Source organism: Staurois parvus, unplaced genomic scaffold, assembly GCF_062004578.1.
Source record: "Staurois parvus isolate SC_StPar_1 unplaced genomic scaffold, SC_StPar_1.0 ptg000052l, whole genome shotgun sequence".
Classification (NCBI taxonomy): Eukaryota; Metazoa; Chordata; class Amphibia; order Anura; family Ranidae; genus Staurois; species Staurois parvus.
The window spans coordinates 656,177-670,036 of record NW_028317848.1 but is presented as its reverse complement, the minus strand read 5'-3'; the positions used below and the strand labels follow the sequence as shown (position 1 = coordinate 670,036).

Sequence of the window (13,860 nt, the reverse complement as noted above, 5' to 3'; positions counted from 1 at the left end):
CACTTGCTGCCAAAATAATGTGACAAAACTGAAGAATACAGTGTTGTCTTTATGAGAGTTGGGGTTCATTTACTAAAACTGGGGTGTGAAAAATCTGTTGAGCTCTGCTTAGAAACCAATCAGTTTCCAGGTTTTTTTTGTCAATGTTTATTTGAACAAGCTGAAGTTAATAGCTGGCTACCATGCAGAGCTGCACCAGATTTTTCGCTCTCTAGTTTTAGTAAATCAACCCCATTGTATTTCACTAATTGGCTTACAGCTGAAATCAAGACAAACCTAAAAATACAACAGTTTAGTTTTGTAGTCAATAAAGCATCATAAAATGTATTTTTTAATGCAGCTAGTGTAAGTACCTGAATTGGATAGCCTCTTGTAATCCACTGTGCAGCAGACAGAGAGGGAGGGACAGAACTGGGTGGTACATACAGTATGAGAAGAGAGCAGGGAGATGAGTCATCAGTATTCTGCTGCTCTTTTAAGGCCCAATCACAGACTGGGGATGAGGAGGTAACCATGGTATATTGCTTGTCTACAGTGGAGAAAAGACATGTCACCTGCCCTACCACTACCCTTTGGCAGGGGTATGTAAAACTCAGGAAGATGAAACCGCTTTAGTGGTTTGGCTGAAGTTCAGCTTTAAGACTGCTGAGTAATATGAACATCAGTTGTATGAAGGAACTGCTGTTTCACAGCTGATTCACACATGTGCGGTGCAGATTGAAGCTCAGATTTCACAGCTAATTGACACAGTAGTTGTTCAGCAGTTCCTGTCAGGTTTACATCAGGTTCAGGACAGGATTAGCTCAGGATCTTATCCTGGTCACACATATGCTGTTTAGAAACAGTTCCCATAGAAGTCAATAGCCTGTAATCTGAACTCAAAGGCACTGCTCAGAAATCGTACTTAACTCTTTTTCCAACTGCACTGAATCTGGACATATGTGAACAGGCACCATTGGAAGCAATGTCTTTCATATGTCATGCAGATTGCATGACATGTTCAAACCGCATCCAATCCGCATATATGTGAACCAGCACTTAGAGAGTTTTAGAAGGTATGGACCCATCCATACTTCTACAGAGAGGACTTCATATGTAGGAATTCTGTTTTCCTGGAAATCCCTGTAAATTGTGCTAATATACTAACTATGCAGGTTGCTTTTTTTCATTGTAGACAAACATTTTGCCTGTCCTAATTGTCTGTTGTTGAACCAAACTTGTGCCTTGTCCTTTGACTACCTTTTAATTATGGTTATCATACCAGATATCCTAAAGGTTATTTTATCAATAGAGTTTTATTTAACCTTCACCATATGGAACCAATAGGCCATGTTTCCTAATGTGAATGCTTGGAAAATCTTACATTCATATGTTAAGAGTACACATCCTTTCCTCATTAGTTGGAAAGTAGAGAGATTTTGGCACCAGTTCTATGTGGAAGCTTTGTGCTGCTTTTATATGAATTTTGTTTTTAGACTTTGATGACACTGTTTAGAATAGGAAGTATCTAATAAGTCAAGCATTTTGTCTAATGTTTTGCCAGTGTATTTAATATATGCCTGGAGGTCTGAAATACTATCTTCTTCACTACAGTAATATGCATTTAATTTTCTGAAAGCAGAAGGTTGATTTATATATATATATATATATATATATATATATATATATATATATATGATTTTTTTGTTTTGTTATGGAGAGTCTTAAAGTACATTTTCAAATGGGATGGTTTAAATTTAAGCCATCTGGTTAAGGGTACAAGAGCAATGTACAGTTGGTTTTTATGGTTTAATCATGATCATGTTAATGCACACCGGTAGCTAATTAAAGAAAACTTTTATTGTCTACTTTAAATGGTTTATACAAGGAATATATGAGTGCAGTTCTCCTTATATCATTCAATAGTAAATGGTTCCTTTATAGTCATACAACTGGCTGCTCCTTCCATGTTTGAAGGTGAAGCCCTGGTCACTGTACTTTCTTGCAGAAGAGTGGTTTTAGACTCTTATTTTTCCCCTTCGGAAATGCAGCCTTTATTTATTTTTTATTCCTTTTTTTTCTTTGAATAATCACAGGGATTAACCCAAAGGCAGAACCTTTGCTCAGGGCATTTTTGTGTATAGGCAGAACAGGTGACTGCCAGGCATGCACTAAGCAGCCGTTAAACCAGGGGCTGTTTTCTGAGCTCCTCATTTTCCAGTAGTCATTCTTGCTAATTGCCATATTTTGTTTTCACCGTACCTCAGGGAGAATGTTAATATACTCAATTAGTTTCAGAAGCGTGCATCATAAATCAACGTCGAGTGAAACCTGCATTCTTTACACTTTCAGATTGTAGTAAAACATACGCTCTATTGATCTGTTGAATTAACGGAGGCATTGCTTCATTAAATAAGCCATTCATCTCGTTGATTTCACACAAATGACTATTATACCTTGGTGTGGTCAAATACTGGCACTTTATATTAATTCATTTCATTAATATAATGGGCCACCAATAGATCCAAACTTGATTTGAAGCCTAAAAGAACAATATTTATTTGGCTGGCCTGTATGTTAGAGTTTTTTTCTGTTCATCCTGAGTGAGAGTAGGAAAGATTATTTGTAAACTCTTAGACTTCCTTAAATAGGGGAAACCCCTGAGCATCAATGTAATAATAAGTCATGGTTGTCAGCATTTTAAAATATTTCTGGACATAATGCAGTTGAGATGACACATATATGCTCATTGTCATATGTCTTGCTGCCTCAATAAAATCTCTTACTGCAAGTTAGTTATATTGAAATATGAACAAAGCATATCTATAGCGTATATTTGTCTTAATTAAGAGCACTAAGTGCCATTTCTGTCTACTGCTTTGTTCCTTTGCTATCAGTATGAATTGCTTCTGACAAGTTTTCCTGACACTAAGGGACAAATGGTGACAGGGGAGGGACCTCCAGCAGATTGACAGCCCTGTTCCTTCATTTGTGCTGTGTGAAGGGGGTTGCCTCTTTCTTCCAATCAGCTCTCTGAGAGCTCTCCTCACTGAGCTCTGCAGTGTCATTTCAGCTCTCTGACACCTGTTTTCTGAACTTTCAGACAAGCTTTATAAATTCAGCACTTTTAACTGATGTAGAGAAGAGAAGACTGCAGATAGACAGGTACAGCTTATGTAGGAGGATTAGTTTCATCTCTGTGCATCACCTAAAACCAGTCCCTGACTATATTATTTCAGGTAGTTATATAGCGCTGTCAATTTACGCAGCGCTTTACATATATATATTGTAAATTCACATCAGTCCCTAACCCTCAAGGGGTGTACAATCTAAGGTCCCTAACTCACATTCATACATATACATACTATGGACAATTTTAGACAGGATCCAATTAACCTACCTGCATGTCTTTGGAGTGTGGGAGGAAACCGGAGTACCCGGAGGAAACCCACGCAGGCACAGGGAGAACATGCAAACTCCAGGCAGGTGGCGCCGTGGCTGGGATTTGAACCAACGACCCTAGTACTGCCAGGCGGAAGTGCTAACCACTAAGCCACTGTGCCGCCCCGTGTGTAAAGGTTTGCAACAGGGGCGCTCAAGCTTTTGAACAGTGAGGGCCACTTAAGTGATTTGTTAACCAGTCGTGGACCACAATGAAATAAATGGTTCAGAATTTTGAATTTTTTTCTTTTGAATAGCATAAGGAACATTTTCTTCCTGCAGACACTGAATGCCAGACAGAGAGAGAGGAGAAGCTTCCTTTCAGTAGTTGCAGGAGGAAAATGAAGGATTGGTTCCTGTATATGCCTGCCTTGCTGTCCAAGTGTAAATCGGAATGTGACAGGAAGGCCACGCGGGCGACCTGGAGCATGGGGCGGGTTTGCCACTGCACCACCTGATGCTACACCAGTGGTTGGGAGGCTGTGATAAAACACATCTCAACAATGGGATTTTACTGCCCCCCAAATTGCAATTGTAAACAAGTCCTTACTGTCCTGAGCCCCTTATAAGGCTGCTTTTACAATGATGCGCTGTAGTTTACCCACACTTCGGGTGTAGCCCAATGCAGCTGCGATTTTCCTGCGGGTTAGCTGCGCTTTGCCATAGACTTCTATTATATTTTGTGGGTGTGGTGCACTTTCTGAAAGTTTGAGGTCGAGAGCCACATCAGAGGGCACCCTGGTTTACAACCACTTTAAATACTATTTAATGTTTTGATACTAAACTCCAAGCAGGGGTAAAAATACCAATGAATGTAGTTGTGCATTTATAAAAAAAAATAATAATCATTCCAAATAGTATATACACTCATTGGCCACTTTATTAGGTACACCTGTTCAATAGCTTGGTAACACAAATTGCTAATCAGCCAATCACATGGCAGCAACTCAATGCATTTAGGCATATAGACGTAGTGAAGACAACTTGCTGAAGTTCAAACCGAGCATCAGAATGGGGAAGAAAGGGAATTTAAATGACTTTGAACGTTGCATGATTGTTGGTGCCAGACGGGCTGCTCTAAGTATTTCAAAAACTGCTGATCTATTGGGGTTTTTACGCACAACCATCTCTAGAGTTTACAGAGAATTATCCAAAATGAGAAAATATCCAGTGAGTGTCAGTTGTGTGTACGAAAATGCCTTGTTGATGTCAGAGGTCAAAGGAGAATGGGCAGACTGGTTGCTGCGATATTCAGATGACAGGGTCAGAATTTGGCGTAAACAACACAAAAACATGGATCCAGTCTGCCTTGTAATTCTGCCTCTTGTGGCTCTGAGGAAGAGGGGATCTCCCTTTGAAACACGTCAGCCATTTCTCTAGCGTCTTCCTTTATCCGGGACTCACACTGGACTCTGGTCCTATTGGCCAGTAATTGACATGACATGCTTGTGATTTTTCAGCATTTTGTGAGTATACATCTGTTTTATCTTTCAATAAATATGTTGTTACTGAGATAATGCTCTAGGCTGGAGCACCTTCTTTTGTTCTTACTTTACTCCATTCTGCCTTGTAACAATGGTTCCTGCTGCTGGTGGTGGTGTAATGGTGTGGGGGATTTTTTCTTGGCACTAGCATGGTGTACCTAAAAAAAGTGGCTGGTGAGTGCATACTTAGATTTTACTTGATTTCAGCCTCTTGTAAATCCCGTTTACAGCAGTACACTGATAGTGAGAGAAGCAGTGCTTATCATCAATCAGGTGTTGCCAAGGAGAATGCTGACAGAGGAGAAAGCATAGAGATAACGTCATCAGTTTAAGTTAGGCCTTGTTCACTCAGGGCGTATGAATCTATATCCCGTGTGAGAGCCATGTTTACCCACATAGGAATGCACAGGTTTTCCATCCCCGTGCAGGCAGTTCCATTGCTATCAATTTTGACGCAGCGGATGCTCTGAATGAAACATCTGTGCAGGTGCACACCTTTAAATGCACCCAGGCGTTTTCACCCATGTGTATGAGACCTTACTCCTTCACCTTCCTGTCACAGACTGTGGGCAGAGAGGTGACTCAGTGGTATTGCTTAAGTGCAGCAGAAAAAAGTCAAGGGCACTAGACTGGCTGTTCTATGTTGTAGTGGTTCTGTAAATTCTAGGGCTGGGTGAACAGAAATACAAATTCTTCAGTAGGGAAAACAATTCCAATAATCATATTTCAACTGTGTTTTTTATTTGCCTGGAACTATTTTTGTTGCCAATTCTCACTATTGAAAGCCAACTTTCAGGGGGAGATATCCAAACCTCACTGCTTTAACACACAGCGGAACCTGAATGGATTTGGCCTAGGAGTAAAAAGTAGTGCTGGTAAGTAGTATACATAAGCACATTTGTGCATGTCAAACCCAGCAATGTTACTCTATTGGCATCGCTGCTACTTCAGTAGCTTGGTGGAACTAAGTAAGCACTGCAAATAAAGTAAAGTCTGCTTTTTAATACTATGGTTCATGTTCTTACCAAACGCAAGCATTGCCATTCAATCCAGACTAGGTCAGAGTCTGAAAGTATGGTAATTTTTATTTTATTGCATAAAAGCAAGCACAATGGACTCGCAGAATGCCTACATAAGCCCCTAGGTATGTCCCATGATGTGAAAAGGTTAATGAATGTAGCAGCAGAGATCTAAGACTGCATGTGTTTGTTAATTTCTAGTTCTTAAACCCCACTGTCAAACTGCCAAATTACAATCTAGTTATTGCATTATAGTCCAATCAACTGAAGCATACTGATGCTGTTCAAGGTAACCCGTGTGTCTTAAGTGATACTATAAGTATTCAGTCGCTTTCAAAAAGTCATACACCCCTCAAGTACTTTATGCAACAATTTAATGCAAATCCCCAAAGTCAGTAAGGCTCGGTTCACACTAGTGTGGGCCGTGTGGCCCACGTTTGCATGGGCACAGCAGCCCATTCATTTGAATGGGCTACTGTGCCCGCATTTCATGCAAGGAAAAGTTAAATGCACCTTTTCCAAAATTCATTTGCATCCGTACATTTCCCACATCTGCAATCACGCTGTAGAATGAGATTCGTGGAGGTGCCACCGCCCACCTATCTCACAAGAGAGATGCAATGTGGTAGCGGGTGCTGGAACAGGTGTGATTCCTGCACCTGCAACCAGCCCGCAGCCTCAGGGCTAGTGGGAACCAGGGATCATGTGATAAATTCTTCCTTCTTTCCATATTAATAAAATTAAACTCTCCTCAGATATTTTGACCCCCCCCCCCCAAAAAAAAAAAAAAAGCAAAAACAGTGGGTCATGCAGTGCTTGATGAATGAACAACCAGATGCTCCACATATGCTACTTCTTCACCAAATCAGTGCTCCTCCTTCATTCCTTCCTCATACATCCTCCATGGAATGTTCTCAAAAGAAACAAAACTATATAGTGTAGTGTATTGAAAACAAAAAACATGTCATACATCAATACAATTGTGCTCACATGAATGATGATAAAGTGCAATTGTGAATTCTCCCCTTGTCTCACACACTGCATGAAGATGTCATCCTACCAAACATACTGCACTTCAACCGCAGGGCTCAGTAATGCACAAATACAGCTGCCTCTTCATAATCCTACTTTAAGGCAGGCACACTTCTTAAAGATCCTTGTGGTACTCAGATGAAAAAGATAATAGAAAATAAAATGCTCATAGTGCAGTATTATCTAAAAAAAAACCCCAAAACGATTTATTAATTAAAAGGTCCTTCTGAAGAAGTCATGTGACAACAAAATATGTCAAGGAAGTGATGTCAGACACACAGACCGGAACTTGTAGCTGCCATCCTCGTTGTTCTGCTGTTTGGGATATTGCCTTTCTGAGATGTCAGCATTTTTAACCCTTCATAAATAGTTTTTTTTTTAGATATCTTGTCCATCTGAGTACTACAAGCAGCTTTAAGAAGTTTGCTTGCCTTAAAGAAGGTTAATATTTTTATAAGGGACAAAGGAAGAACTTATTACATAGAAGAAGATTTAGATGTTGGACTTCTATTGACTTTGGAGATTTACATTAATGTTTTGCATAAAGTACATGTTTTTTGAGGGGTGTATGACTTTTTGAAAGTGCTGGGTTACTGGATTTTGAAATTGCTGGTGCTATTTTACTAAGCAATATAACGTTTTTTTTCCCCTCCTTTGCAAGGAGAAAAAAAAAAAGCACACCACTGGTGTCTGAAGAGAACCCTGTGTTTACCAACACAGGACTCTCTTCTGTCATTCGCTGAGCCGATCATTGGGTCCTGGACGTAAATTATTGGGTGGGACCCACTGAACGGCTTGTGCTGCAGTGAACGACAGCATGCAAAAGCAGACCCGGAAGAAAGCTGCAAGATACAGTGGGGATCGAATGTTTGGGCACCCCAGCTAAAAATTTGTATTAATGTGCATAAAGAAGCCAAGGAAAGATGGAAAAATCTCCAAAAGGCATCAAATTACAGATTAGACATTCTTATAATATGTCAACAAAAGTTAGATTTTATTTCCATCATTTACACTTTCAAAATAACAGAAAACAAAAAAATGGCGTCTGCAAAAGTTTGGGCACCCTGCAGAGTTAATATCTTGTACTGCCCCCTTTGGCAAGTATCGCAGCTTGTAAACGCTTTTTGTAGCCAGCCAAGAGTCTTTCAATTCTTGTTTGAGGTATCTTTGCCCATTCTTCCTTACAAAAGTCTTCCAGTTCTTTGAGATTTCTGGGCTGTCTGTCACGCACTGCTCTTTAAGGTCTATCCATAGATTTTCAATGATGTTGAGGTCAGGAGATTGTGAAGGCCATGGCAAAACCTTCAGTTTACGCCTCTTGATGTAATCCCCCGTGGTTTTAGAGGTGTGTTTAGGATCATTATCCATTTGTAGAAGCCATCCTCTCTTTAACTTCAGCTTTTTCACAGATGGCATCAAGTTACCATCCAAAATTTGCTGAAATTTTATTGAATCCATTTTTCCTTCTACTCGTGAGATGTTCCCTGTGCCACTGGCTGCAACACAACCCCAAAGCATGATTGATCCAACCCCATGCTTAACAGTTGGACAGAGGTTCTTTTCATTAAATTCTGTGCCCCTTCTTCTCCAAATGTACCTTTGCTCATTACGGCCAAAAAGTTAAATTTTAACCTCATCGGTCCACAGAACTTGTTTCCAAAATGCATCAGGCTTGTCTATATGTTCATTTACAAAGTTCAAACGATGATTTTTGTGGTGAGGACGTAGAAGAGGTTTTCTTCTGATGACTCTTCCATGAAGACCATATTTGTACAAGTATCTCTTTATAGTGGAGTAGTGTACCCCAACTCTAGTGTCTGCCAGATCTTTCTGGAGGGATCGTGCAGTCAAAGTGGGTTTTGAATTGTTTTTCTCACAATCCTGCGAGCTGTTCTGTCTGATATTTTTCTTGGTCTTCCAGATCTTGCTTTAACGTCCACTGTTCCTGATGACTGCTATTTCTTAATTACATTCCGAACAGAGGATATTGACATCTGAAAACGCTTTACTATCTTCTTATAGCCTTCTCCAGCTTTGTGAGCGTCAACTATTTTCAGTTTCAGTTTTCTAGACAACTGCTTAGAAGAACCCATGGTGCTGATTGGCAAGGTCAGATGAGTCTGGGCATTTAAAACCTTTGAGATTGACATCACCTGGTCTTCCCAGACGATGATTGAGAACAATCCATGACACTGGCAGGTCTCAGCTTTGCAAAGGGGGCAGTGCATGCTATAAATTCTGCAGGGTGCCCAAACTTTTGCAGACGCCATTTTTTTGTTTTCTGTTATTTTGAAAGTGTAAATGATGGAAATAAAATCTAACTTTTGTTGACATATTATAAGAATGTCTAATCTGTAATTTGATGCCTTTTGGAGATTTTTCCATCTTTCCTTGGCTTTTTTATGCACATTAATACAAATTTTTAGCTGGGGTGCCCAAACTTTCGATCCCCACTGTACGTGATTGTGCCTTACCGAGCCAACCTGCCGTACTAAATGTGGTGGGTTGGCAAGTGGTTAATCACAGTTTTCTTAGTAGACAAAGGCAGAGCATGACAGACATTATAGTTCCATTAATTTCTTAAAAACGTTTTTACTCACCTGATACCTACCTTATAAATATAGTCAAAACAAGCTGAACCCAATACAGAACCTTTAAATGTTAAGGTTAATTTGTAGATTTCTAGTTACACTACCAGACACTTAGGGGTCTTTTCATAAATTGTGTTGCGCAACATTCATAAAACTTTCACCCAATATTCACACATTTTTCTAATTTGAGTAATATTTGAATCCTGTATGAACGTTGTGTGAATCCAGTGTGAAAACATTTTTTCAATAGACGGCTTAGTGTAAATCTTTATTTTCACTATTAAACCATTTAAACAAACCCCAGTCCTTTCATCCTCTTCCGTCTGCAACTTTTTACCTGTTGCTAGTATTCCCCTGTCTGAGGCACTTTCTTTGCAGGACCTGCCTATGCTGCACAAGAAACATTGTGTCCCCCCCCCGCCCCCCCCGCAGCACCTCCACATGAGTCAGCGGGGTGACGTAGTCCTGCTGCCATTTCATATCCCCTGCAGGCCTCAAGTAATCTAGCAGGGAGGAAGGTCCCTTCTCTCAATGATGTGTGCAAGAGGACAAGCAGAAGTTTAGCAGTCACATGATGACATTAAAACAAAAAAATGCTTACTGGGATCATGTAAATGCACTTGTATTTAAAGGTGGTTTAGTATTAATATACTTGTAATCTCCATATTCTTTAATTTTGTTTTAAGCACAGAAGCATTCAAAATAGTTGTAGCAGTTGTCAATATATTTACAGTAACCATATATGACAAGACACTTGTAATGTGCCAATGGATGGTTGTACCAACCCCTATAACTGTCACTTTGTTGGACAGAAAGATGAATAACAAACATAAATTAAAAATCATTGTATAATTGCTTTCTGTTCAGGTGACATTGTATTTCTATTGCAAGATCCGCATACTTAGAATATTTTTTTTCATAAAAGTGTCCAAAAAAATGCAACTTTTTACCAATATGTATCTGCTAATTTGTATACAATTTACCATTTCTAAATAAAGTTTTATACTTTTTTTAGTTAAAATTAAAAAATTATGAATGTATACTTGTAATCAATAAATTAAACAACCGACTACTTTTTATTTGACTGAAACAGGTAAAAAGCGAAAACAGGTTGTTTTTCTTTGCCTAAGTTTGTGCTTCACCATTGTGCTTAGCACTGTCTTTTAAAACAAGACAGAATAACCTAGGACTAGGCTAAGTGTATTGCAACAAAGTCCCTATCCCATGGTTATTTTTTTTAATATCTCCTGTGCCTCCCTTTTTAGGTTTCAAAACAGGAACAGAAAAGAGATGCTGCTGAAGGTCGTACAGCAGACACTTCATCCCGCTACAGTGGCGCCCAGGACAGTGGCATTGGTAGTGATAGTGTGAAAATAAGAATAGTTCAAATTGAGCCTCAAAGTGGCACGAGCCATCACAGAATCGTACAGCCATCCAAACAGTCCTCTATTGTAAAAAATCTTAACTTTATACCCTTCGATATCTTTATCACTGCCAGCCGCATATCCTTAATGACATACTCGTGCACTTCAGTGTCCAAATTAAAGGTGGACACCAGTGATGGTGAGAAGGCCGGAAAATGTTCCTTAAACTTAACAAGCACAGAATCGGATGAGGTCCTGGACAGATCTGCTCAATCAGGAATCTCCACCCTGACAGCTGAGGACCTCCTAGCCAGTAACTCCTCTTCTCCAGTTAATGGAAAAGCTGGCCTCTTTTCTCTTGAGCGCCTTCATGCTTCAACAAGATCTTCTGCTCGCCAGGCACTGGGCATCACCATTGTTCGTCAGCCTGGGAGAAGAGGAACTGGTGATCTGCAGTTGAATCCTTTCCTTAATCTCACAGTGTCTCAGCCATCTTTGCTGATCAGCTGCCACCACAGAAAACAGAAGGTGGAGATATCACTCTTTGATGCACTACTTAAAGGTGTGGATCCAGAATACAAATGTTCAGGTATGTATAATCATGAAGGGTGTGAAAGCAGAGGCTCTTTATGGTAAATACTGTAACTAAATATGATAACATATTGGGTCTTGTGTTTGCTAAAATGCCTTCCTATACATTGCAGTGTTTTCATACAGTATGTTGTATATGGAATAAAATTTTAGATTGAGGGGTATATTTTTAAAGAAGTGGATGTGACATTTATCAAAAATTCACTGCAGGTACTATATATCTTCTTGGAACATATGTTTTAAATCACAAGCATTGATTCAGCTGCAGCGAATGTTTTGTGAATGTCACATTCAATGCTTTATAAATAACTCACTGTGATTTTAACCTTTACTGGACTGGGAGTAAAAAAAAAGTGTCATCTCTGAAACCAGCCTATGTATGTGTACAGTATGTGGAAAAATTTTACAAAGCCTAGTGGAGAATAAGGAATATGCATTGAAACTAATGGAAACTCAGTACTAATGCAGTAGTAATGCTACGTTGTTTTTTACCCACAAATACTGTGACATTCCATCCTAATAATTCTCTGGCATCCTAGCCCCCCTAACAGGGATTGGAAACATTTAATACTGTATTGAACATAGAAGGTGGTAAGCCCCAAGGAAAATAACCTTATTATGAGGCAGATATGAGAAAGTGTATGAATAGGCAAACCTGATTAAAAAGTGACAGAAACTGGATAGAATTTAGTGAATCTAAAGGAGATTGAACAAGAAAATTGTATAATGTATGGCCAACTTAAGTGACTCAACAGCCTTCTAGCCGTATAGATGCATTTAAATGTGTAAAGAAGTGTAGGCATACATAATTTGTTTTTCTGATACTTTATTTTTCCCTCATTGTATAAACTTAATTTATGTGCTTATGAATGTATTTACATGCGTTTATGTAGATATACACATAACGTGCATGTTCATAGATGCAGATTTTTGGATTCTGTGTTAAGGATCTGAAAGCAGCTCATGTTTACACACCTTTGTGAATGGCTCCATTGAAAACCATGCAGCTGTATTCAAACCCATAATTTAAAAAGTTTATATACAGTATGTGTTTTTTTTATGACCGTATGAATGAGTCCTTAAAACGGAGCGCCACCCAAAAGGGCAGGTTCCACTTTAAGCCTCTGTCCCCCACTCCCCATTAAGGATTGGCACCTTTGGGGAGTGGATGGGAGGACGTACCCAACTTTGACAGGTGCCCTCTCCCACTTCCGCTGTGATTGCCTAGGCAATCGGAAGCAGAAGTTGTCCTCCCCCCCCCTCCCTCCCCGTAGTCTTCTGGGACATGTGACAGGTCCCAGAAGACTACGGGGCCATTCACAAAGTGCAGCACTTTTCACGCATGCGCAGTGGGCCCCCGGCTGCGAAGCCCCAAGCTGTCACAGCCGGGTGCCCACTCTGAAGTTGTCGGCACCAGGGAGAGAAGACAGCCGGTGAAAGCAGCAGTGATGAGGACACTGCTGGACCGAGGGACAGGTAAGTGGCTGTATTTTAAGAGTCAGCAGCTACAGTTTTTGTAGCTGCTGACTTTTTTTTTTTTTCAGGTGGAACTCCGCTTTAAGCTGATTTACTACCAGTTTAAGAATATGTAAATATTTGAATGTCCATAGACTGGTTCTCTTTAAACATTATTTTTTACACTATCTTATGGCTGTACACGATGTCAGTCGGTTGGTGAACTTGAACATTTTTTTGTAGAAATTTGGAATCTTTGTGCTTGTTAGGAAAGTGTCTTTTTCCAGTGTTCATGGAATAAAACAATACAGTCTTTAAGAGACATTATAAACAGAGATATTGCAATAACTCACAATTATCTTCAATGTGAAACACAAGCCCTCATGTGTTTTCTGTTACAAAGCTTAAAGTTTTAGAGTAGGGTGTAGCTTACCAGTGTAGAATAGAATAGTAACCCAATATCAGTTTTCAGAGAGTTTGTGGAAAAATAGTTCACAAAAGATAAGCTTTTATTTACAATGACATTACTTCAAAAATAACATTCTTTTAACAGATTATCTTGTCAAATTGTATTGAAGCATCTACGTCATTTCCACCAAATCAGTTGCAGAAATCCAGTGTTACAAGAACTAATTTACTGATAGACTGGACAAAGAAAACACAGACCACAGAATATCTAAAAACATTTTTATTATTACTCACAAAATTTTAAAATTCTTTAATACATGAATGCAGGGCCCAGCATGCATTTACTTGAGAATATGCTGTTAATCTTATCAATAACCCACAAGGGTATTTAGTTTGTGTAAATAACTGTAGCTCTCACTCCCGAAGGAGACATGGAATATTGGTCCCCCTATACCCTGGGCAGCCAGGCAACATGCATTTTCAGACTTCCACTCAG

General features: G+C 39.5%; 1 protein-coding gene across 1 annotated transcript in view; it reads left to right on the top strand.

Annotated features, from left to right (window-relative positions):
• The window catches only part of VPS13B (vacuolar protein sorting 13 homolog B), a 1,305,797-nt gene that overhangs the window by 948,851 nt on the left and 343,086 nt on the right, over nucleotides 1-13,860 (top strand). The window contains exon 34 of the mRNA XM_089666424.1: nucleotides 10,812-11,499. Within this exon, the coding sequence (XP_089522550.1) occupies nucleotides 10,812-11,499 (688 nt within the window). The remainder of the gene's footprint in view (nucleotides 1-10,811; nucleotides 11,500-13,860) is intronic.